The sequence below is a fragment of the Microcaecilia unicolor genome, chromosome 9 (assembly GCF_901765095.1).
Source record: "Microcaecilia unicolor chromosome 9, aMicUni1.1, whole genome shotgun sequence".
NCBI classification, from domain to species: domain Eukaryota; kingdom Metazoa; phylum Chordata; class Amphibia; order Gymnophiona; family Siphonopidae; genus Microcaecilia; species Microcaecilia unicolor.
The window spans coordinates 177,059,435-177,085,084 of record NC_044039.1 but is presented as its reverse complement, the minus strand read 5'-3'; the positions used below and the strand labels follow the sequence as shown (position 1 = coordinate 177,085,084).

Sequence of the window (25,650 nt, the reverse complement as noted above, 5' to 3'; positions counted from 1 at the left end):
TTCGGTCTATGGGCCGGCCGGTCTCGTCACTTCTTCCCCACTCCGGTCTGGGACGTGGCAGGTAGGCAGTCCCAGTCCATCTCAGGGCCTCTTTCCTGCTCGCCCGCTCGACTTGGAGCGTTGCGATCGTCTCGCCCAGGGAGTCGTTCGATCTTGCCGCGTCTTCTCCACTCCGCTCTGGGGCGCGGCAAGCCGACAGTCTCGATTAGCCTCGAGCCTCTCGCCTGCTCGGTCAGTCCAGATGATCTGTCCGGTCGGGCATGTCGGGCCACGAGGTCAGCCATGGCCAGCTCACCTATTCGCCCCGATCGCCCTGGAGAGTCGCGATCTCGATCCGGTCTGGGGAGCCTATTCAGTTGCGATTTTGTTTTGTTTTAGACCGCTAGGTTTGGGTTGATCCGATCAGTTCAGTTAGGCCCAGATGGGCTTGTCTGATCGGGGGTGCGTCGGGACCGCGTGGTCAGCTGCAGCCAGGCCATCTCGGTCGGTCTTGGCCTTGCTCACCTGCGCTGCTCTTCGTGGTCCTGCAACTCCTCGGTCGACTGCGGATCAGCTCCGGTTCAGTTTTGGTCCATTCTGGTCCGGTTGGGAATGTCGCCAGGTAGTCCAGGTAAGTCTTGCTTCCTCTGGACCTCGGGAGCTCCCCACCTGGGCTCCTTACCTGCCAGCCATCTTGAGCAGCTTCCCAGGCAGGAAAATTGGCTCCGAGGCCTCTCAGGCTGAAAACTGAAAAACATTTTTAAAAATGTACAAAAAATGAGTAACTATTTAAATTATGACTGAAGATGATAAAATACGAGAAAAAATATCCCGAAAAAGGGAAGGCACCAAAAGGCAAAAGATTTTCAAGCTGAGGATAGAAAAGCACAACCTCTTTGCTCCGCACAAAAGAAAAGATTGCTTCTTTCAAGGATAGAATGCCGATCAAGACTCAAAGAAATAAAAGTGGGAGGATGACCAAGGATTCCAAAGGCTGAGAAGATGTATAATAATGCAAGAATTTTATTAAGGTATACGGACTCGACACAACGTTGTGTTTCGGCCATTAGGCCTGCATCAGGAGTCTACAATTGAATTTAAAAACACAAATTGAGAAACAATATATACATAGATAACATATATATATATATATATATACACACTGAAATATTTAAAACATTTTTAAAAAGTGTTAAAAATTTTTTAATTAAACCACTTATATGTTTTAAATATAAATAACAAAATAAATAAACATTATAAAATCCAATAAAAAAAACATTTAAAAATGAATTTGCACAAATGGCTAAATTTGGAATTAAGGTATTGCAATACATACAAATACATACGTACCGAAAGTCCTATATGGAGAGCAGCAGATAAGTGTACCTTTTAAGTAGAATATGAAAAAGTGACACGAAAAAATAAAAAAAGAAAAAAATAGAAGTCTAAGGCTTATGAGGATACTCGAGGTAGGCTTATTACATGAATATGGAAGCCACCGGTAAGAGTCAGTGAGCTAAATACTTTTATAATACGCTCACTGAGTGTCTGAAGCCGATTCTTCTATAAATTGGAATAATAGAGGGTTATTGTCTTGCTATTTATAGTAGACTTGAGAAAAGAAGATTAGCAAGTTCCATTAGTTTATTTAATTAATACATACAACATGTAATAAAGCAACATCGCATATATTTAAAATAATGTTCAAAGATAAAGAAATTGGTGTGCATATATAATTTAAAAATTAATAATATATAAATATATATTTTTTTGTCTTGATGCCTTACACGAATATGAAGAGTACAGAACATATATGAGTGATATATGTATTGGAAAATCAAAATAATAAAATAATACAGTATTTAAAAATATTTTTTAATTTTTAAAAGGAGTAGTAAAGGAGATTAATAAATGGCAGACTCATTAAAAAGATTGTGCATGAAGTGGAATAAATGAATATAGACGTGTGAATTATAAGTATGGTGGAACTAACCTTGTTATAAAATACCTTGGGAGATATTGATGAAGACAATTCTCAAAACAAAGAGGGTCCAGTTAAAAAGTAAAAAGGTAAAAATTTAAAAATGACGAATGAAATAAAATGGATTGACAAGAAGGTAATTGAACATAAAATAACATAAAATATATTGTATACCGATGGTAAAAGCATATGGTAAACAACTGACAAACTCCGATGCATAAATGGATCTTACACCTGGGTTCAGAGATTTCCTCAACCATGCTTGCTCAAATGTATCCACAGCCTCATCAACAGCTTCTCAAGGTGTATCATTAGGCTGTGCTTTTTCCAGTGTCTCCATATATTTATTCACCTCCTCTACACCCTCAAAAAAACTTTACTATCCCATTATGCACAAATTTTTAGTTTGGAAGGTAAAGAAGACTAGAGCAAATTTTCAGCTTTACTAACCTTGCACATTTTGGAGTAAATGCCTTCCAGAGAGCTGAGACCTTAGTGGAATAATCCTGAAAGCAGAGGAGTTTTCTGCCATTTTAATCCAAGGGATTTCAACCTCTAATAGCATTTAGTATCTCTTTTTTTGTATACATAGTTGAGCACTTAAAAAATTACCATCCTTAAGCAGTCTGTATTTTTGTGCCACAGCCCGACTACTACTACTACTATTTAGCATTTCTATAGCGCTACAAGGTGTACGCAGCGCTGCACAAACATAGAAGAAAGACAGTCCCTGCTCAAAGAGCGTACAATCTAATAGACAAAAAATAAAGTAAGCAAATCAAATCAATTAATGTGTACAGGAAGGAGGAGAGGAGAGTAGGTGGAGGCGAGTGGTTACGAGTCAAAAGCAATGTTAAAGAGGTGGGCTTTCAGTCTAGATTTAAAGGTGGCTAAGGATGGGGCAAGACGAAGGGGCTCAGGAAGTTTATTCCAGGCGTAGGGTGCAGGCGTGAAGTCTGGAGTTGGCAGTAGTGGAGAAGGGAACAGATAAGAAGGATTTATCCATGGAGCGGAGTGCACGGGAAGGGGTGCAGGGAAGGACGAGTGTGGAGAGATACTGGGGAGCAGCAGAGTGAGTACATTTATAGGTTAGTAGAAGAAGTTTGAACAGGATGCGAAAACGGATAGGGAGCCAGTGAAGCAACTTGAGGAGAGGGGTAGTATGAGTAAAGTGACCCTGGCGGAAGATGGGCCTTTCAATAGGCAACGGGCCAGCAACATTCTGCAGCTGCAGTGATTTGGATAGCCAATTTTCTAAAAATGTTCTCAAGTCTGCCTTAGCGAGCGATTCTGATAACCCAGTCATCTGCAAGTTATTCCTGCGGGAGTGGTTTTCCAGCTCATCCAATTTTGTTTCCAATGAAGACAACTGCCCCTTTATTTGGGAGCCTTTATCCACTGCATATAAACAGTCCTCCATCACCTCTATTCTGCTGAACTGATTGGAGCTCTGATGTAAGCACAGTAAACCACTGTTCCATACCATCTAGTTTATCTAGTATCTGCTGGAGCTAGAATCAGTAATGAAACCTTGATGATACCTAAAGAGGAAGGCGATTTAGGTTTCCCGAATTTCAAATATTATTATTGGTGTGCTATATTGAGATCTTACTTTATTGAAGAAATACAAAGTCTGAAGCCCACAGGATTAGGTTAGAAGCATGTAGGCTAAAATCTGAAGTTGATTCTGAAAGTGTTTATTCAATTATGAAATGCAAGAAGATGTTAACTTACCAGCTTTATTTTATTTTTTTGAATGACATCTTTATTATCCTTTTGGTACAACTCCATTTTCTTTTTGGTGTTCTCCACATCCACATTGTTAGTCAAATTAAAAACTAAATAAAAATTGGAAAGAGGAGAGGAAGAAGGGAGGAAAAACACCAGAAATTACCATTAACATACGGACAGTGGTCATGATCATATTAATTTACAACTGACCTAGTCTCACAGCCCGACCTAGAATATGTTCTTAAAACTATCCCCTGGTATTTGCAGTTAGTTAAATAAAGGCCACAGATGCATTATAAAAAGATCAACTTTCAGAAAGCATTCATAAAATGCAAAGAAAGCGATATATACGATATGCAAAATAGATTAGTGGTTAGTGCAGCAGCCTGAGAACCTGGGGAACTAGGTTTGATTCCCACTGTAGCTCCTTGTGACTCTGGGAAAGTCACTTAACCCTCCACTGCCCTAGGTACAAAAAACATGCCTGTATATAATATGTAAACCACTTTGATTGTAACCACTGAAAAGGCAGTACATCAAAGTCCCATCCCCTCCCCTCTTTCATTCTAATGAAAAGAAAAAGTTCCCAATATGTTGTGCAATACTTTTAAAGATATTTTTAAAGAGCCCACATCCAATAGTAACAGAAAAATGTAGGACACGTGAAGTTCAATTTCAATAAATAATTTGTGTGCTGTCCCCCTGTTTATGCTCATAGGCATTTTATTCTACTTGTTCTCCTCAAGATGGAAATAGGTTTAACAAAAAAAAGTAAAAGGGTTCCTCAAAAACTGAACTTACAATTTCAAAAGCATAAGTCATCAAAATTTCTAATTCCAACATTTCCTTGGGATATACTTCAATTTAGAAAATGAATCAAAAATAAAATCCTGCAGAAGTCAAACTGGTTAAAAAAGACAAACATACCCTTCTTTTCAAAAGTTATGTGTCTATCAAAGCAAACCCTCCATTTTGTTTGAAGCTGTAACTTTCAGAGCTGGAACTTGTAGTCATTATCTCTGCCTGAAGCTAAGAAAATTCAATGTGAAACCCAATGCACTGCAACCGAAGCAACTGCATACATAGCAGAACATTCCTCATTAAATAAATAGATCACTCAGAAAATTTAATTTGCCTCTCACCTAGACTTACAGCAATTCACAATAACATCAAAAAAATAACACAATAAAACAAGACCATAACCATCAAATACAATAAAAATCTGAAACACTCACCCCTCCCATCATCAAACAGCTCCCTCCTTCTTAGCTATAACTACTCACCCTACCTAACACTGACTCCTCCAGTCCTCCTAAACAGGTAAATTTTCACAGCCTTTCAAATCATCAAAAAAATCCAGATCTCCCTTGGTACATCATTTCAACAAATTGGCGCTACCACTGCAAAAAAACCCTTTCTCTAATAGAATTCTGATAAACCTGACCTAACCCAAGAATCACTAACAATCCTTGGCCAGCTGATCAAAGTACACTGCCCGACTTATAAACCTCCCATCTGATTCTACAGATATTTTGGACCAATAACTTCAATTTTACCCCACACTTGACAGGCAACCAATGCAGGGCCTTCAACATCTGTGACAAAAGATCATACCTCCCAATATCAGCTTAAGCTAGCCATTGTATTCTGTACCAACTGAATAAGCTGTGAACGTTTAGGCACACCAACACAGACCACACTACTGTAATCCAGTCATGACAGCTCTAACGCATGAGTTATTGTAGCTTAATTCCCTAATGAAAAATAAGGGCTTAACTACTTAATCATACTGTTTCCAAAATGACACCCAAACCAAAGTAGATATCCAAGTCAATCAACTCCATGTTCCCCTGAAATCCATAGTAAATCAATCTCTACCACCTTTATCACACCCCTCAGACCTAGCCTTACTCATCCTCGCAACCTCCAACTGGTGACATTCAACTGTAGTTTGGGCCATGCAACCAATTCCTTACTTGCAACAATAACACATTCAACATATCCTACCGTTCTGTTCCCTCATTAAACATTGGAACAACAGTCGATCATCATCCACATAAATACAGTATTTAACGTCCTCTTGTTAAGAATCACTCACGCAACAGCCTTAAATAAATATTGAATAAAAGTGCAGTTAGGGACACTGCTCATTAAAGTTCAGGAGTTGATGTCTAACACCACCATCTGAGGCCTCACCTCCAGAAAGAACTGCATCAATACACCACAACCCACTCCAATAACCCACCTCTGCTACGGCAAAAGAGAGTGATCCACCATTTCAAAAACTGTGGTTAAATCCAACTAGAACCACCCTCCAACATTTATCAATTCCATAAAGTAGGTTATCGAAAATTGTTGTCAGCACACTCTTCATACCATGAACACTGATACTCACCCAACCTAGGTCCAGAAAGTCCATCAATTGATATCTCATTACTTTCACCAAAACTTCCTAAAAACAGTACATTCGCAACAGGACAATAGTTTGACAACTCCAATTCACTATATGCATCCCATTTAAACACAGGGTTCACTACCATGGTTTTCTTCAACTCATAAGAGAATATACCCCTCCCCCCTTCAACGTAATCTATAAAACAGTCTCTACCCCCTCCAACACTGGGAAACCACTGACAACGCAATGGGACATTGCTAGTTACTCTTCCCCATTATAACAGGGCACCTATGTAAGAAATCCAAAAGGCCGTCTATTTTATAACAACATAGGTACCTATGTGATTTTATATAACAGGGTCCCAGAACCAGCCCCAATAGCATACGAATTATCACACAAATTTACACCTGCTCCAAAAAAGTATGTGTTTTCCAGTGTACTTTATAAAACACGCATGTACACCACACTTTGACCTCTGCTCCACATAAACTCCCCCCGAACACACATATGTAGATAGGATAAAAAATAGCTACACTCTTTTTCACACAAGTATACAGTTATATAAAAACAGTTCTCCATGTGTAAAACAGCCTTCGTATGCTGAAAAAAGCTTTGCAAAATTATCCCCTTAAATAAAGACAAAGTAATCACCGGAACCAGGGGGTATATGTAAAAATATTTTGCCTGGTTCCTTTAACATACTTCAATGCAGAATCAGTGAATTGTCTGGACTGGTCTAGAATAATGAAGAGGAATGAATCATTTATTCCTTTCTCGTTATTTAGTACTGAAAAACTATTCCTCATTTTCCTATGCTGTCTTTGTGGTCCAGCTCGCTTCCTGATAGCATCAGCACAAAAAGTTCCATGTGCTAAATAACAGATGCATGCAGAAGTAAGAACAATGGGGTTAGCAGAGGCTCAGAAAAAGGATCTTTCTTGGTGCTTGAACACCCAGCAAGCAAGACCTACACCCCACAGGTTACAGCAATGAAAGCTGCCAGATAAATAACCTAATAAGTACAAAAATATAAAACCTTACTTTCAAAAGTAGGGTCTATTTATATTTCTATTTACCCTTTGACCAAAAGGAGGGGTTTACTTACAGCCCTACAACTAAAACTACTAAAAATTATGAATAAAGCAAAACAGATGGTTATATGGCAAAGGTTTAAAAGCAGCAGATTTCATTTTTCCTCATAAATCATAAAATCCCTTGATAGAAGGGGCCATGAGCCCTTAGGGCAAAGAAACAGAAGCTGATTTGTATGTGGCAATTATTTGCCTCCTTATTCATCTGGTACTGGTTGCTTTAGTGGTTACCCTGCCCTTTGACAGCTGCCGAAACATGACAAAAAGCCATTGTTTCTTCAATTCTATCTATCTATATAAATAAAGCACAGCAATCTCCATGACACTCTGCCTCTACAATAAGAGGTTCTTATGATTCATGAAGGATGGAGTCAGGGAAGGAGGAAGAAGGTACTAGAACTGCTCAGTACTGAGAAATAAACCTTAAGTTAAGACTACCTCAACCAATCAGGAATTATTATTCAATGAACTTTATTTTAGGAAATGCGCTCATGGAATGCTGGTGCCTGAGCCACACTGCTTTCTTCCTCCCATTCTGTCGCACCAGCCCCACCTTCCAGTTTAAAACCAAAGAATGGAGCTTAGAGCCATTCTAGTCCATCCTCTCCCACTGTTATACTTCTGTTTTAACAGGTGGGGAAAGAACAAGGAGTGCAGCGCATGGAATTCTTTCTAAACCCTCTGCATGTAAATACATGAGTGTGTATGTTGGGGGTGGTGGTGGGGGGATGGTTGGTGTGTATATCTGTGCATGTGTGTTTCTGTGTTGGAATATATATATATATATATATATATATATATATATATATATATATATATATATATATATATATATGCGCTTTCTGTGTATCTGTGATCAGGAGAGGAGATGAGAGGGAAAGGCAGTTGAAAAGGTGCACTTCCTTAATCACTACGTTACGGTGAGAATCTGTGTATGTATACTGCAGATTTTGGAACTGCTTCTCTCCTGGAAATGTACTGGGGCATATTTTTGTAAGAGGGCTCATTTCTCTTCTGCCCCCAACCACCCCATCTACCCCATGCAGGAACTTCACTTCTGCAGCACAGAAACTTCTGCCAGATCACATCCTCCCTCCTTGTGACTACAGCTGCCTTCCAGTTCTCACTGACCAGATTCTACCTAAAGTCTCTGTTGTTAGCTACAATGGAAGCTGAGAGGACAGACTCATTCACCTAGGGGTGGAGGTGCTAGAGACTGCGGATAGAGATTTTAAACTATTTTTAAAAAGGCCACATATTACCCATCTTTCTACCTTCTACACACTAATGAAAAATTCAGACATCTAAAAAAGCCGATTGACAATCCTAACCTGCTGAGTACATTTCAGAAGACCCCCTAAACATGTACACACAAATTATGCACATAGTTTGACAATGGCTTCAACTCGTCCTGACCTGGCATGGAGGGGTAGTTTTGGGGGTGGAACAATTTGTGGGATGGTGGGAAATTTGCAAGGTTTAGTTTTTGTGGGAGGGCAGTTTATAGGGTGATGGGGTAGTTGGAGTCATTTTTCAAAGAGGGGCAATTTGCAGGGGGTAGTTTTAGAGGTTGGAGGCAGTTTGGAGGGCAATTGCAGGGGGTATTTTTTTGGGGGGGGGATGAGACAGTTTGCAGGTGCTGTGGTAGTTGTGGGGGACTTTCTTTTGGAATGGGGCAGATGCAGGAGGAGAGTTTATGGAATTGTGTAACAATTGTGAAGGGTACATTTTGGGTATGGTAGTTGCAAGTGGAAGTAGCCCCTGCAACTGCCCTCCAACCTCTAAAACTACACCCTGCAAATTGCCCCTCTTTGAAAAATGGCATTCAGTCAACCAGAGGAAGGCCTGTTGTAATAGCTGCTGGCAACTGCAAAGTTTGTAGAATTGGAAAGGAGAGGAGATAGAGGCCTAAGGGATAAGAGGAGGAAAGTAGGAAAACGTATTGGATCCGTGGAAGGGAACGAAGATCGGAAGGAGGAGAGACAATAACACAGAAGAAAATGAGTGAAATGCTGCATATAAAGGGAAGGGAAGTGGGGAGACAGGCTGCATATAAAGGGAAAGGAAGGGAAGGGAAGAAAGGAGACACTACACTAAAAGGGAAGGGAAGAGGGGAGACATGCTGCACATAAAGGGAACACCCCCTCCTTCTGGTGGGGGTCTTCAATCTGGTTGCAGATGTTAGTTTGGACAACTCCACGTCTCCTCGCACTCCACTGGGAAATAGAGGGAGGAGGAAGTTCTTTGGTGTGTGCCTGGCACTGAACTTAGTAGACTCTTGATGCTTACTATATCCAAAGGTCAAGGACTACACGCAGCTGTCAGGAGCCCATGAATCTTTCTCTAGGTTTGATTACATTTTGACCTCTGCCTCATACTTTCTCTCCATATTAGATGCTGGCAATAGAGCATTGGGTCTATTGCAGGGGTTCTTAACCCAGTCCTCAGCCAGTCAGGATATCCACAATGAATATGTAAAGAGATTAATTTGCATATAATTGAGGTAGTGCATACAAATTTATCTCATGCATACTCATTGAGGATATCCTGAAATCCTCTAGCCATGCTCCCATTTGGGTTGATGTGTAGAATGAGCCTTACTATCAGGCTCAGAGGAGCTGGGAGATTTCCATCTTATCTTGCTCAAAACAAGGAATTCCAAACATGCCTGTCTCAAAGATGAGAGGAGTTTAACCATAACAACAATCAACATTTAGTCATTCACCCTTTGATTTAGGAGACAGCCAAGTCAGTTGTCCAAGGTGACATTATCACCTATATGTGCTAGAAATAAACACATTTCCCAAGGTACTGTTTATCTGGAAAAGGCTCCCCATAAAGCTAGAGGGCCTATTCTTGTAAGCCTACCCCTGCCACTAGGGAAACCTATTTTTCAACCCAGGTGGCCCTCAATTATCTGCTTCATGCCCACACCCAAAAGATGCTGTTATACTGAAAATATTGCCTTTATAGGTTTGGGAACAAGTTGGGCAAATGAATGGCTCAAATAACCAAGACACGGCATGGGAGGCAGCAGGTGCTGTCTTTGAGGCATCCTGATGGAACCCTGAACTTCTCATGTAGAGGGGATTGAATGGTTGTTCCTGGACTATTATAAAAATAGCTATAAGGCGGATGTTGAATTTTCAGGTGAGAAATTTGTGGAATATTTACAGCAATCTGAGGTTCTGAAGTTTTCTGAAGATGCTGTTATTCATCTTAATAGCCCACTGCAGGTCAAAGAACTCTAGTCTGCGATAAAAAAGTTGAAAAATGTCACTGCTCCAGGGCCAAACAGCTTTTCTAATGAGTTTTATAAGGTGCTGAACACTCGACTTTGTGGGCCTTTGCTGGCTTATTTTACTATAGCGATAGCCAAGGAGGAACTCCCTCAATATCCTAATGAGGCCTTGATAACTCTGTTGAAGCCGGGAAAATTGGAGAAGAATCTTGATTCATACCATACCATTTCTTTGATAAATATAGATGCGAAACTGCTTTCCTGCATCCTGGCAGATAGACTAACTAGCCATTTACCATCTGTGATCAGGCTGGCTTTGTAACAGGCCGACAGTCTGTTCTCACTGTCCACAAAATTCTATTAGCCTTAGCACACAGTCAGAAGTATGATATTTCAGCCTTATTGGTTAGTTTGGATGCTGCTAAGGCTTTTGATAAAGTCAGTTGGCCCTTCCTTTTCCATACCTTGTCTCACATGGAAGTCATGGGGTAGTATCTAAAGGCTAAAAACTTTGTACGCACATCCTCAAGCTTCTTTGCTGGTGATTGGAGACTGTACAGAGTTCTTTGTAAGAAAGATACAGGAAAGAGGTGCCCTTTTACCCTCTTTTATTTGTCCTTTCTTTAAGCCTCTACTAAACACCTTGCAGGGGGAAGAAGAGGTGGTGGGTCTTCAGGTGGGTTGCACTATATTAAAAACTTAGTCCTCACTCAGCCATTGCGGTTGCTTTCATTGGCAATTGAGTTGACAGAGTAATATGGCCTCTTGTCTGGGTTCACCCTCAATTTGGATAAATCTTTGGCTCTTCCAATCCTTTCCTCAGTTTGTGTTAATTGGGTGGGTCCCTTTCCTTTAAAGTAGGCAGAAGGTCATCTCAAATATTTAGGAGTGCTTATTCCTTCTGACCCCTCTTGTCTTATATTCTCCTAACGTCAGCCCACTGCTGACAGATACCAAGTCTAAGCTACAGCGTGGCAGGCGTACCCTCTTTCATTGATGGGAAGAGTTGGTCTTTTTAACATGTTGATTGTATCATGTTGGCTGTATGTCTTTCAAAAGTTACCTTTGTATCTTAGAGTCAAAGATGAAAACTCCCTGCATAAAATGATTCAAGCTTATTTGTGGCAAGGAAAAAGACCTCGCTTTTCTATGAAAACGATTATGCTACAGAAAGGAGGTTTGAGACTCTTGAATATTCGCTACATGACAGTGAGCTGTAGCATACAATATATTAATGACTGCTTTTGGAATATTGTCTACTTCTCCTGTAGAACTTTCAATATTTTGTAAGACTCATTTCAGTTTTTATCTCCATGTGACCCCTAAACATCTCTCCACCATTGCTAGAGACTATATTATATACAAACCATTATGATTGGCTTGGAAGTGGATCTGCAAATCCCATAACATTGATGCCTCTGTGACCCCTCTGCTGCCCTTTCAAAACAAGGCCTTTCATCTCGGGGTGGATTTGTCCATTTACCTAACTTGGGAATCTAAGGGTCAGCAATATCTATATTAGGTGTTATCTGAGAATGGGAAACAAAGCCTTTGAAATGTTTTGTGATGTGTTTCATCTTTCGCATTGAGAGATCTTTGCTTATATACAGCTTCAGCTTTATGTGGCTTCTTTGGATCCTGGTGCTTTGACCTCAGAAATTTAGGAGATGCTCTCCACTGTGATCACAACTTAAAGTTCCTTTGACATTCCATCACCAGCATTTTAAGGACCATACTCCTTGTTTAGTTTTGGTAGACTGGAACAAGCATGGATGTCGGACTTGGTGGGGCTATACCGGAGGGCATACTATTTGCTGACATCAAGGGTATACGATCCATTATGGATCATGTGCCTTTGTGAGAAATGCAATACAAAATAAACATGCGGCTGTATGTTTCATCGAAGACGGCATATACGCTTAGACTTTGTCCTACCACATCCTGCTCTAAGGGTAAACATAAGGGTGTCTATGAGAAAATGAGGAAAATGGTTAAAAAGAAGCTGAAAGGGTCGGCCACAAAGGTTAGGACTTTAAAACAGGAATGGGCGTTGTTTAAAAATACCATCGTGGAAGCCAGACCACATGTATTCCACATATTAACAAAAGTAGAAAGAGGAGGAATAGGAAGTGACAACACGATCCTGAATGGCTGCCTAGCCCGACAGCTCCTTCACTTCCCAGCTTATTAATAGCATCCCTCAACATCACTTTAGACGAACAATGTTAAATCTTATAGCTAATTGACCCCAAAGGCTCCTGCTATCATGAGTAAAAATCCTGCCTCAACGCGTAAAGAGGGTGAGCGCCATTCAATTTGCCAGTCTGGTAAAGCGGTGCAGTGCCACGTGTCACCTGCTCCCCCCTTCACTTTCGGATTCTGATTCAGCAGTGTCCATGGCGGATACTTCAGTGAAGCAGACTAAAAGGCTTTCATCGAAGACACTACAACAGTGTTTGGCTGATATCAGGTCGGAAATAAAAATTTCAAAGGAGGAAATATTGGAAAAGTTGGACGTTATTAGTGTTGACTTATGGGAGCTGGGAGGCCGAGCTGAGGAATTGGAAGCGCAGGTGGATGAGCATGCGGAACAGCTTACACAATCTGAGACTCGGTTCGCGCAGGTCTCGGACTAGATGGATGAGCTACAATACAAAATCGACGATTTAGAAAACCGAGGACGCAGGAGGAATCTCCGATTTCGAGGTGTTCCAGAATCGGGTTGTACGTCATATTTGTGAGCAGCTCCTTGGTGAACTAGGTGGAGTGGAGAATATGGTGCTTGAACGAGCACATAGTACGCTGGGTTAGCCAACCCCGAATCAGCTGCGAGACATTGTGGTAAGATTTGCTAAATTTGCTGACAGAGAGACCCTGCTGCAAAGGGCCAAGCAGATGCCCGCTTTAGATTACAATGGTTCTAAGGTGTCTGTGTTTCAAGATATTTTGCAATTTACCCTGTCACAGAGATGTGCACTGATGTCAAGCTGGTGAGGAAAAGTGAGCCCTTGGGCCACTGCCGAGGAGCAGCAGCGGCAGACAAATCACCCAAACAAGAGGCAAGGCAGACCATAGACAGATGGGCACAGGCCGGACTGGAGCAGAAGCACTAAGCAGAAGCAGGAGAATAGTCCATGAATCACGCAGAGTCTTACCGGCAGGCAGCAAAGCAGCAGGGAAACCAGGAACCACACAGAGTCTGTAGGCTGGCGGCAATCAAAGTAAATCAGGAATCAAGCAAAGTCTTGGGCAGGCGGCAGACAGTAGAACAAACCAGGAAACAAGCAGAGTCTTGGGCAGGCAGCAGACTGTAGAATAAACCAGGAAACAAGCAGAGTCTTGGGCAGGCAGCAGACCGTAGAACAAACCAGGAAGCAAGCAGAGTCTTGGGCAGGCAGCAGACCGTAGAACAAACCAGGAAGCAAGCAGAGTCTTGGGCAGGCAGCAGACAGTAGAATAAACCAGGAAACCAGCAAGGTCAAAAACAGGCAAAACAAGCTTTCAGGGCAGGAATCGCAACAGACCAACAAGGACAAGAACAGAACTGAAGACCTCTATTGCCAAGGCAAAGTCTGAAAGTTCCCAGGTGCTTAATAAAGGCCATATACAAGGGAGTTCACCAGGTAAGGGTGCTGCTAAGATCCAAAAATCCCAAGCCAGTCTGGAAGGCTGAAAGATCTGGACCGGACCGGCATGACTTCTGGAACATGGGAAACAGCAAACAGACAGTCCATCACAGCCACCAGGTCTGACCACCAGGTGGTGAGATGAATAAGAGCATGAAACAGGGGCACAACCGTGACAACTGAAGCTTGCATAGGAACTTTTAAACAAAGGAAAAATTGCATATCGCTGGGCATTTCCCTTTGCCCTGTGCTTTTCTATTCAAGAAAAATCATATAGAGCCCGACATATGGAAGAGATCTGAAAGATTCTGTTGGACACAGAGGTAACAAATGTACCGATGCCTAAAGTGGTGCTGGCGCCATCGATGAGAGTGAAGCTTCAACAGTGGCAGAGAGTTTCTTCTAAAAAATGAGAAGGCTGTTCAGTTTGACTGAGTGCTTTAGATTACTCTAAATATGAGAATGACTGCATATTAATTTTATTGGACTTGAAGTTGCTTCAGTTTAATTTGGTAAATGATATGGTACTATAAGGGGGGGGCTTTCTCTCTCTTGCCTCCCCTCTCCTCCCCTTTCTTTTTTTTTCCTCTCTCATTGATACATGCATGAGTATCTGGATGAATGTTGGGGGATTTAGGAAGTTGGGTGGAATTTGTAGGGTTAGCTGGGGGTGAGCTGGGTGAGTGAGGAGCAGGTTTGGGTGGGATTTTATTTGGGATAAGGGGTTGGTTCCTTGTCTGCCCATTCAGGGACTTTCGTGATCCGCTGTTTGGTGGTGTATGGATGGTTGGGGTAAGGGTGGATTTGGGCGGGGGGGGGGGGTAGATAAAGGGGGGGGATTCTTTTTCCTATTATTGCCTGTTTCCTCTTTCTAGGGTGGGACAAATATACGATTTGGGTTGAGAGGACAGAAGGGAGGGTATGTTTCTGCTGTATATGTCACATTACTGGTATACTATAAGTAGTGGGGGGAGGTCCTGGACTGACTATAAATGACTGGTAAGGTGAAAGTACTCTCCTACAATGTTAAGGGTTTGAACTCTCCACAGAAGCGCCGCAAATTATTTAATGGTTTTATTAAATGAATACAGCAGCAAGTGGAAAGGTATTTACAGGTGCAATGATTACTAGAAAGAATAATAAAGATTGATGATAGATAAACCAAGAGTTGTTTGAAAAAAACATATATATTATACTAATTACAACTAATTACTGAAGAGTGTGCCCGTATTAGAACAGTGGCAAATTAACGAGATTTCTCATTATGGACCTCAGGTGGTATTGTTGCAAGAGACCCATTTCAAGAGAGAACATGAAAAAGTGTTGCAGCATCCTCACTTCCCCTACGTTTACTGTGCCTCCGCGGGTGACGGCTCTAAGAAACAGGGTGTTGCTATTCTGCTTCACTCTTCTCTTCAGATTCAAGTTGATCAGGTAAAAAGAGACCCTTCTGGAAGATATGTACTTATAAATTTGCTTCTTAACAATTTGAAAGTACTTTGGCTTCTGTATATGCCCCTAATGAATCTCAGGAGGGGTTTCTTCACCATCTGAGATTGAAGTCTTCTGCTTTCCTCAAGGGTCAATTTATTCTAGGCGGAGATTTCAATGCCACTCTTCATCCAGTCATTGATAATCAAATTCTCCTTTGGCTAATGATTATAAGATTGCAAAGGCTTTTGGTGTTTTTATTCGAGATTTGGGACTATGTGACATTTGGCGTCTGTGTCATTCTTCGGCTCGTGATTATACTTTTTATTCTCATGATTCATACTCTAGGATTGATTATGTGTTGCTGGATGTTCGGTTGGTGGAGGCGGGGATTGAGGCTGGAACAGGGAATATTACTATTTCGGATCATGCACCGGTTTGGGCTATAATCCTCTTGTTGGGTGAGAATCCTAAGGATAAAAGGTGGACTTTAAATATGAATTTGTTAAAGGAAGATGAGGTGGTAGCTGCTTTTAGGGTTCTTGTCCGGGAATACTTGGAGACCAATTTACATTGTTTCCTCTTTGGGGGTGGTATGGGATGCCTTAAAGGCCGTAACTAGAGGCTATTTCTTACAAAAGGCTAGTTACAAGGTAAGGCTTCAGCGAGCACAGGACGCTAAGTGCTTATCTCAGTTGAGCAGACTGGAGGAGTGACACAAGGTGTCGAGATCTGTTGAGACCTTGTGGGAGATACAGGCCATTCGTCTGAAGTTAGATGGCATTTACTCTACCCAGCTCCAATTTTTGGAGCTGTGTAGCCAACAAAATCATTACATTCATAGCAACAAACCAGGTAGGTCCCTGACCTTTAAATTAAGACAGCAGAGGGTGGATCATACTATATTAAAAATGGATGATGGAAGGGGTGGTATAGTGACTGATTCCCAAAAGATACATTTGCGTTTTCAAGAGTTTTACCAATCTTTATACACAGCAGGTTCATCAATTTTAGCAAGTGATATTGATGTCTTTCTTTCAGCTCGCTCTCTTCCAGCCCTGTCTCTGGATCAGTTGTCCAATCTTGAGAGCCCAGTTTCGATAGAGCAAGTTCGAAAGGTCATTAAACAACTTCCGGTGGGTAAGTGCCCAGGCCTTGACGGTCTTCCCAATGAGTTCTACAAGATCTTTAAGGGCGAGTTGGCTCCTATACTGACCAAGCTCCTTAATGAGACCCGTGAGGGAGGTGCTTACCCGCTATCAATGCGGGAGGCCTGGATAGCAGTTATCCCAAAGCCTGGTAGGGACAGAGCCAGCTGCGCCTTGTATCGTCCTATTTCAGTTTTAAACTATTGGTGAAGGTACTGGCGAACAGACTGGCTGGGATTTGTCCCGACCTGGTTCATCCTGATCAGGTCAGATTTGTGCCTGGTCGACAAGCTATGGCTAATATTCGTCATCTGGTCAACTTGCTTCATTTGGCTCATTGGAATAATCTTTCGTTATGTCTTCTGGGATTGGATGCCGAGAAGACCTTTGATAAAGTACTTTGGCCTTTTCTGGATAAGGTTTTAGAGAAATTTAGGTTCGGTTGCTACTTCCGTGGGTGGATTGGGGCTCTTTATGATTCTACGCGGGCATGTGCGAGTATCAACGGGGGCAACTCTTCCTTGTTTTCATTATCTATGGGGACTCGTCAGGGTTGTCCTTTATCCCCAATGCTGTTTGCTTTAGTTATGGAACCACTGGCTGAGGCCTTGCGTACAGATCCTAATGTGTCAGGGGTTCTGGTGGGAGGGCAGGAGTACAAGGTGGCTCTCTTTGCTGATGACATTTTACTTTCATTGACAAAGCCATTGATTTCACTATCTAATCTTCTTAATGTTCTTCATGATTATTCGCGGGTCTCTAGCTTTAAACTGAATATGCAAAAAACAGAAGCCTTTGTCGTAGGAGCATCTCAACACTTAATGGACTCTCTTCACCAAATTTTTTCTTTCCGCTGGGTTTCTAAGGGGCTTAAGTATCTGGGTGTTGTCTTGACACCCCGCTTCTCAGACTTATTTTCTGCTAATTATCATCCATTATTATGAGACATTTATAGGGATCTTGACCGTTGGGTCCTTTCGGACCTATAGTGGTTTGGACGCATTGTACCACTAAAAATTAATGTTCTTCCTAGATTAATGTATCTGTTCCAGGTTCTCCCTCTTAAGCTATCTCGGACTTTTTTTATTGGGTTTGCAAACTCGTATGAATTGATTTATTTGGAATAACAGATGCCCTAGGTTATCTCGTTCTCTGTTATGTGGAGACCCTCTGCAAGGAGGACTAGGTGTACCTAATGTGGTTTGGTATTATGGGGCTGCACAGGTGCGGGCAGTGCTGGAGTGGTTTCAAGCATCTCCCAGAAAGTTCTGGGTTTGGTTGGAACAGAATGAGGTGGGATTATCCCTCCTTCATTCTCTTTAATGGATACTGAAAAAACATCGTAAGATTCCGTTGGGTATTTGTCCATTGGTCTATAACACCTTCTACTATTGGGATGGCATAAAGATGATATTGGAAACCATGAGATGAGATCAGGGAGCCCAGGGAAGAGGTGTAGAGTGAGAAGAGAAGGGGTCCAAGGACAGATCCCTGAGGAACTCCAACAGAGAGCAGGATGGGGGTGGAGGAAGAACCATGAGAATGTACTCTCAAGGTACAGTGGGAGAGATAAGAGGAGAACCAGGAGAGGACAGAGCCCTGGAACCCAAATGAGGACAGTGTGGCAAGAAGTAAATTGTGATTGACAGTGTCAAAAGCGGCGGATAGGTCGAGGAGGATGAGGATGGAGTAGTGACCTTTGGATTTGGCAAGGAACAGGTCACTGCAGACTTTAGATAGTGCCGTTTCTGTCGAGTGTAGAGGGCGAAAGCCGGATTGAAGCGGATCGAGGATGGCATGAGAGGAGAGATGCCATGCCGATCTGTTGTTAGTGACCTGTAACCTGTTGTTAAAATCATCCGAGTATAATATTATTATATTGCGCTTAATTTCTGGGAATGTCCCTGACCTGCCCGTGCCCCTCCCACGGAAGCAGACACAATGAAATACACATAAAATCTTTATAAGAATTTATTGGTTGATCAAGTTAAAATAATGCCCGACACAGACGTGTTTCGCCCTGCATAGGGTGCATCACAAAACACAGCCATGTCGGATGTTATTTTAATTTCATCAATCAATAAATGCTTCTAAAGATTTTATCTACATTTCACCATGTTTGCTTCTACAATTTCTTTCCTTTGGCACCTAGCAGACCGCTTACCTACCTGTTTCTTGTGACATACCCCTCCCACGAAGACACCCCCTTTGGAGTTGTGTGCTATGAAATTTAGGCACACATGTTATAGAATAGAGCATAGGGCAGATCCCCATGTAAGCCCTAATTACTGTCAATTAAGTGCTTGTTAACACCAGTTATTGATTGTTAGCACTTAACTGGCTAACTAATATACACACATATCTGGGATCAGTGCCCAAATCTGGGCCCCCATGGACGACATATACAGAATCCAGGGAAAATTGTGAAACACATGTACTTTTACCCATACACAGGTAGAAAGTTTCCAAATAATCTATTTCTGTGGGGTAAAACACCATTTGACTTTGAAAATTACTCTCAGTTAATCTATTGTTAAAGTAAAAACTCTACATGGCAATTATATTCATCTTGGTTAGATTTCAAAATTAAAATGCTTTTTATTGGGGGTCACGTGATGATGTGAGCAAGGATCCCGTTTCTAATCTATGCATATTTACATTCCCTTTGGCCGCAGAGGAGAGAATCTCAACTCTAACGTTGGCTTGGACAAAGCAAGGACAAGCAGCAGGAGCGAGTTTTGGAAAACAAAATGGCGATCTCCCTCCGCGGCCTCAATACCGCAGGCCTTGGCAGACACTATGATAATGGACTTGACAGAATCGGTGGTATGAGCATTGGATCCTAGGTTTGCCCAACTCTCAGAACAACTTTCGGGTTTGAAGGCATTAACTTCAGAATTGACATGCCGCACCGGGGAGTTGGAGACACGAGCATCGGAAGTAGAGGACACTCGACAGGCTAAGTTGGAGAGGGTCACCCGTTTGAAAAGGTAGACCCAGGAATATCAACAGAAATTAGAAGACCTGGAGAACCGTACACACCATGAGAATCTGCGGTTTGTGGGCTTTCCAGTCCATAGCAGAAACGAAAATAAAACAAATGCTTGAAATGCGACATTTCCTGAAGCAGGGGACAGAGAAGTGATTCATCTGGCTAGAGCACACCGTGTGGGCCAGAAACAAGCGAGAGAGCTCAGGCCCCGGGTGATAATCGCCAAATTCCATAACTACTCACAAAAAGCATCTGTATTGCGTCTCTACAAGGGCTGTGAAAAGGATACAAAATTTGATGAAGGCCTGATCAAAATATTTCAGGACTATTCGGCTGCTTTAACAGCCCGTCGGTGAGAGTTTTCCTCAGCATGTGCTCTCCTAATGGAGAAACAACAGCATTTCATCTTGAAGTATCCGGCTATCTTGAGAGTGCCGACAAGCAGTGGATGGAAGTCTTTTGCTTTGCCGGACGCAGCACTGGACTGGATTAATCGCCCTACTACATAAGTAAAAACAGCTGGGAAGTTCCCAGAGGACCGGTGCTGGCTGATAACCTGGTTGCCAGAGTCTCAGTTTGAACTTATTTCTACCTAGTTACAGGTTGAGTTATTAGCGGGTTGGGGGTTCAGTATATATTGAATGGTGCCATAGTATATTGTAGCAAGGTTGGATAATCGTGTTAGAGAGCTGAGCTATTATAACTAATACGGCTACAATATGCCCCACTATGGATTACTTGGTGATGTGGCCTCACTTTGATCCACTGGGGAACTATGGTTTACGCTCAAGAAGCCTACAGCTGGCTGAGGACTTGGACACTGAAAGCATCAGCAGGCTTCTCTATTGGGGCTGAGACAATGTGATACTCTGGGGTGAATATCATGATTTTCTTGTAATTTGAAAAGGGATGTAAGATTGGTCATCCAAACACTGAGCTTGGGGGTTGGAGACAGGACCCTTCTGCATTATAAGGACCTACTTCCCTGTCTGTCGTTGACGGATCAGGTAAAGTAAATGAGTGTTTGGGATGGGAAGATATGGGCTGTTATGGGGAAGGGGGGAAGGGGGGGAAGGCATGGGGCAAGTCGGGGTTCTCCATCAGATATTTTGGGTGTGGGTGATGAGTAGTGGAGTGAGTCTAAGTTCAATTTTAAGTTATGGGGATATTAAAGGTTTAGATCTATCAGATTTGGAGTTATTCTCTACACTGCTGTTGTTTCTACTGTTGCCCCTCGGGTTGTGGCTGGGTGACCCGGGGCACTCTACTTTTTGGGGTGTGGCTGACTCATGGGTCTTATTTGGCTGGGACGGCTAATACCTCAGCGCTTCGTTTGATATCTTGAAATGTCTCAAGGATAACATCCCCTGTAAACATGCTAAGATTTTATCCCTGCTTATGTATCACAAGGCGTCAATTGCATGCCTGCAGGAAACGAAGCTGTCTGACTTTCAGCACCAGAAATTATGCCAACAATGGGTAAGGGACTGCCATTTTTCTTCATCAGCTGGGGGGCCTAGAGGGATGGCTATTCTCATTAAGCGAGGCTTGCCATGTGTGTCACGTTTAGTGGAGAAGGACACTGAGGGCAGATATGTTTTAGTACAGTTAAATTATATGGGCCAAGAATATTACCTCTGTGCAGTTTATGGGCCTAATGTATAGGATGCTGTTTTTTTTTCATGCCTTAGTTAAGCTGGGACTTAAATATGACACAGACCCATGGATAATACTGGGGGATTTTAATAAGGTCTTTGATCTAGTTCTGGACCGTTCATCCCCCAGAGTTTGCAATGCTCTGGGAAAGGGGAAGGGTTTGCCCTTCCTTTGTAAAATGCTTGATTTAGTAGACCCCTGGCGTCTCTTACACCCGACACAATGGGATTACACTCATTTGTCCAGAGCTCACCAAACGTGGTCCCATATAGACTACATTTTGGTTTACACCCCCATTTTTTCAAGGGTAGCCTCTGCAACATTAGGCAACATGGTGGTATCTGATCATATTTTGCTCTGGGTGGATTTGACACTGGGATCCCCTGCTACAGTTGCGAGTCGCTGGAGGGTTCCTTCTTATATGTCTAATAATTTTGATTTTTGAAACTTCATGATTCAGAAGTGGACCAGCTACTCAGAAACAAATAGCAGTCATCAAAATATACCTATATTATTCTGGGAGGCATCAAAAGCAGTTGTGCGCGGGGAGCTAATCAGTTACATGAGTGCTCGTAATAAAAGACTGTCCCAAGGGATTCTTTTCTTGGAACGCTGCTATAGACAAGCCAAACAGGCCCATCTAAAAAACCCATCCAAGGTGAACTATGAAAACATGACGGCCACATTGGCTACCCTGAATTCTTTAGGTCATAAGCATTCCAAGAAATACCTATCGTTTCGACGCTTCCAATATCATAAATTCGGTAACCGGACAGGGAAATTACTTTCTAGGGTGGCGAAAGTGTGGTCTCTCAGAACATTCATCCCTACTTTGCTAGCCCAAGATGGCACGTAGAAGTCTCTTTCGACTATCATGCAAATCCTTCATGATTACTTTTCCCAAATGTTTAGGGCTGACCAGGGACAGGTGGGTCCAACGGTGTTGGATTATCTAGAGGATTCAGGTCTCTATCCCCCAGCATTTGGTTAAGGCACTGGCCTATGCGGACGATATCCTCCTTACTCTTACAAACCCACAACATTCTCTCGCTCATCTAATAGATGCAGTAATAGAATTTGGTTACTATTTGGTTTTCGACTTAATCTGCAAAAATCGGTTGCTATGCCAACGCAGCCCTCTGTCCGGGACCAGTGGATCGGCCGGTTCCCTCTCCGGTGGGTGACCGACTAAATTAAGTATCTTAGTATTAACATCCCAGCAGTACTGAAACAGCTTTATGGTGTTAACCTTGCCCCCTTATGAACTGCAACACGGACATCGCTATTGATGTGGCAGAACCTGCCACTCTCTCTTTGGGGTAGAGTTGTCCTTTATGATTATAGTACCTAAGTGGACATATGTAATACAAGTGTTATCACTCTTTCTTTTACACAGGGACGAACTGGAACTGCAGCGTTTATTAACAAAATGTTTATGGAACGACCGTAGGGCTCGGATCTCACTGTTCTATACATATTTGCCTACAGGTAAGGGCGGCCTGGGGTTCTCAGTGTCAAACTTCTCTCAGTTGCTGGCTGTATGCGCCATCTGACTGATTGGTTCCAGGATACAGTGTTCTTCTCCTTTCCAAGTACGGAGTGTGCCCTGCTTAGCAACTATCATTTTAGTTATTGGCTGCATGCACGACTGGGTTTGGCATGGACAACTCCACATTTTATTACTCTTTTCTCACCATTGCGGAGGGCAAAGCGATGGATATGTAAATTTCACAATTTAAATTCTCACATATTCCTATTATTACCGCTTTCTGACAATGCAGATTTTCCGGTGGGAAGCTCATTATCGATTTTTCGTCGATGGAGAGGCGAGGGTGTTATTTTTCTTTTTCACATATTAAATGAAGATGGTGATTTGAAATCCCTTTCGGACCTGCAAGTCAGCCAGCGCCTTACGGCTCAGGAATTTCTTCCTTAGTTTCAGTTAAAGCATTATATTGTATCTTTGCCTCGGGCATCCCTTTCTTTGGGAGTGTGGGAATGATTTGTGGAGATCTTTGACCTGAAGGCCCAACTGATGGTCCCTCTAAAGTATTATCATAATCAATTGCGGGAAGCCCTACCAATGGTAGTGTATGGGCCCTTAGTACAGAGGTGGTCTCTCGAACTGGGGCTCCATATTCGGGACACACATCTTCAGTCATGTTTATTAAGGTCTTACAAAGATTTTGGGAGTGTTGATTTTTGGGAAATGCAATACAAGTTTATTATGCGTCTATATATTTCTCTCCACAGAGCATTTAAGGCTACTTTGTGTCCCTGCGATGATTGCCCAGGGACTGGAGCACACTTAGGTCATACATTCTGGTTTTGTCCTCCAGTACTAGTTTTTTTGACTGTTCTGTGTGCTCAGGTATCTTGGATGTGGAGCATTACATGGTGACTTACCCCCGTCTTGTCGTTCGATTCTTTTTGTGTCTGGGGACCAACCAGAGTGGGTCTTAAGGACTTCTCAAGATGAGCAGTGATGGTGGGGGAAAAAAACTATTCTTAGTGTCTGGCTACCCCTCAATTCAGCTTTGGCAATCTCATATGATTTCACTCAGTGCTTTGGAACACAAAGATATCCAAGATCTTGCCTCTCGGAAGGGAGACCGCTTCTTGCAGTGTTGGTCCCTTTTTTGAGATACTCTAAACTCCACTTGCTGGTAGCAGGATTTTAAATGGTTAATACTTTTTCTTTTCTGTATAGAGGTTGCCATGGTGGAGAGGGGATGGGGAGGGGGAGGGGAAGGGGATGTGGGATTTACAAGAATGTTTACTGTACGTTCTAAATTGTTGTTCAGGTTCCTGGGTGCTTTATATCTTACTACTTTGTATTTGTAAGTATTATTTGACTTTACCCATGTGATCAATATAAATAAAGTTTTAAAAAAAATACTTTTTATTTCATCAGGCTCTCTAACTTGATAACAATGATTAAAACCCGAGTGAAACAATTAAATAAGCCTCAGATACCCTTACAAATCCTGCTAATGGCAGTTGAAATCTGAAAGAAGGCAGTCTGATGTAAACAGATTATCAAAAATGTAAGCAAGAGAACTTACCAATTTCTTCTATGTCTTCTAAGAAATCATTATACTCCTCCAGGCTGAAAAAGTCTTCTTCTCTCTTATTATATCTTTAAAAATAAATGCATACAATTCAGAACTTTCATTCAAACCACATTTCTCTCAATTCATAAATGTTCAACACAGCAGGTAGATTGGACATAACGTTATTTCTTTAATGATCACTTTTCTCAGTGACTTTCAGAAAGAACCTCTCAGCTCAAAGTTTATAAATAATATCTTACCAATTATTACTTTACCAACAGCAATCAATTCATTAAAAGCAACCTGGTCTTGTTGCTTACAAATTCAGATACTACATTAGGCAGTTTCTTCTGATGAAGTCTCTGCAGAAACTGTACTTACCTGGTTTATTTCGATGGGTGTCACCCATTTTAAACACTCTTGGTAGCCACAACAGCGTGGATTTGATTTAAACCAAAATGTTTTACATCACTAGTCAGGAACATTCTTTTTTTTTTTTTATTATTCTGTTTCAATAATTAACAAGCTAATACACTTGACAGGTAAATCAGAAAAGAAAAAAGTTTACAATAACACCAATTTCAGGTAAATAATAATAAGTTCTTCTTTAGACCTCAAACTTAGAGTGGGGCATGAGGAAAAAGAAGACTTCTTAAATCATAACAATTATCCCAAAAGAAATATGCTTAACACGCTTCCACGGCCCCTTAATTAATATTATATCATCATACTGGGAATTGACGTTAACCAACTTTTTTTTACAGTTATAAACTCTTTTAACTGTTCCGGTTGGAAGAAAATATATTTTAAACCCGTGTATTTGATGACACATTTACACGGGTAGTTCAAATAAAAGGAAGCTCCCAGTTTCACCACTTCGGCTCTCATAGAAAGAAAAAGTTTTCTCCTTTCTTGTGTTTGCTTGGTTATATCCGGGTACATCTACACTTTCTTTCCTCGGAATAGTACATTCATCTTTTTAAAATACATACGCTTTACTGCTTCTAGGTCTTGTTGAAAGACAAAGGACACTATTAGAGTCATTCTTTCAGAGTCCGCGGATAAAGAAGTTTCTAGTATCTCAGAGATATTTAGTTCTTCCTCTCGAGCCTTTGGTGGTATAGCCTGCAGGGAATCATCCACTGGTTTTTTTAGTTGAATATAATATATTTTATTTAGAGGGGGTGAAAATTCTGCGGGAAAGTTTAATACTTCAATAAGGTATGTTTTAAAGGCTTCCTGTGGATTGATTCCGAATTCCTGAGGAAAATTTAGAAAACGTAGGTTCAACCTACGGTTGTAATTTTCTATTTGCTCCAACCAGGG

At 41.8% G+C, this 25,650-nt stretch overlaps 1 protein-coding gene across 2 annotated transcripts in view; it reads right to left on the bottom strand.

The window, feature by feature from the left end:
* The window catches only part of MNAT1 (MNAT1 component of CDK activating kinase), a 375,378-nt gene that overhangs the window by 252,017 nt on the left and 97,711 nt on the right, over positions 1–25,650 (bottom strand). For both annotated transcript variants that reach the window (XM_030214363.1, XM_030214362.1), the window contains exons 3-4: positions 24,337–24,410; positions 3,695–3,798 (exon numbers count right to left, since the gene is read on the bottom strand). In XM_030214363.1, coding sequence (XP_030070223.1) covers positions 3,695–3,798; positions 24,337–24,410 — 178 coding nt within the window. The remainder of the gene's footprint in view (positions 1–3,694; positions 3,799–24,336; positions 24,411–25,650) is intronic.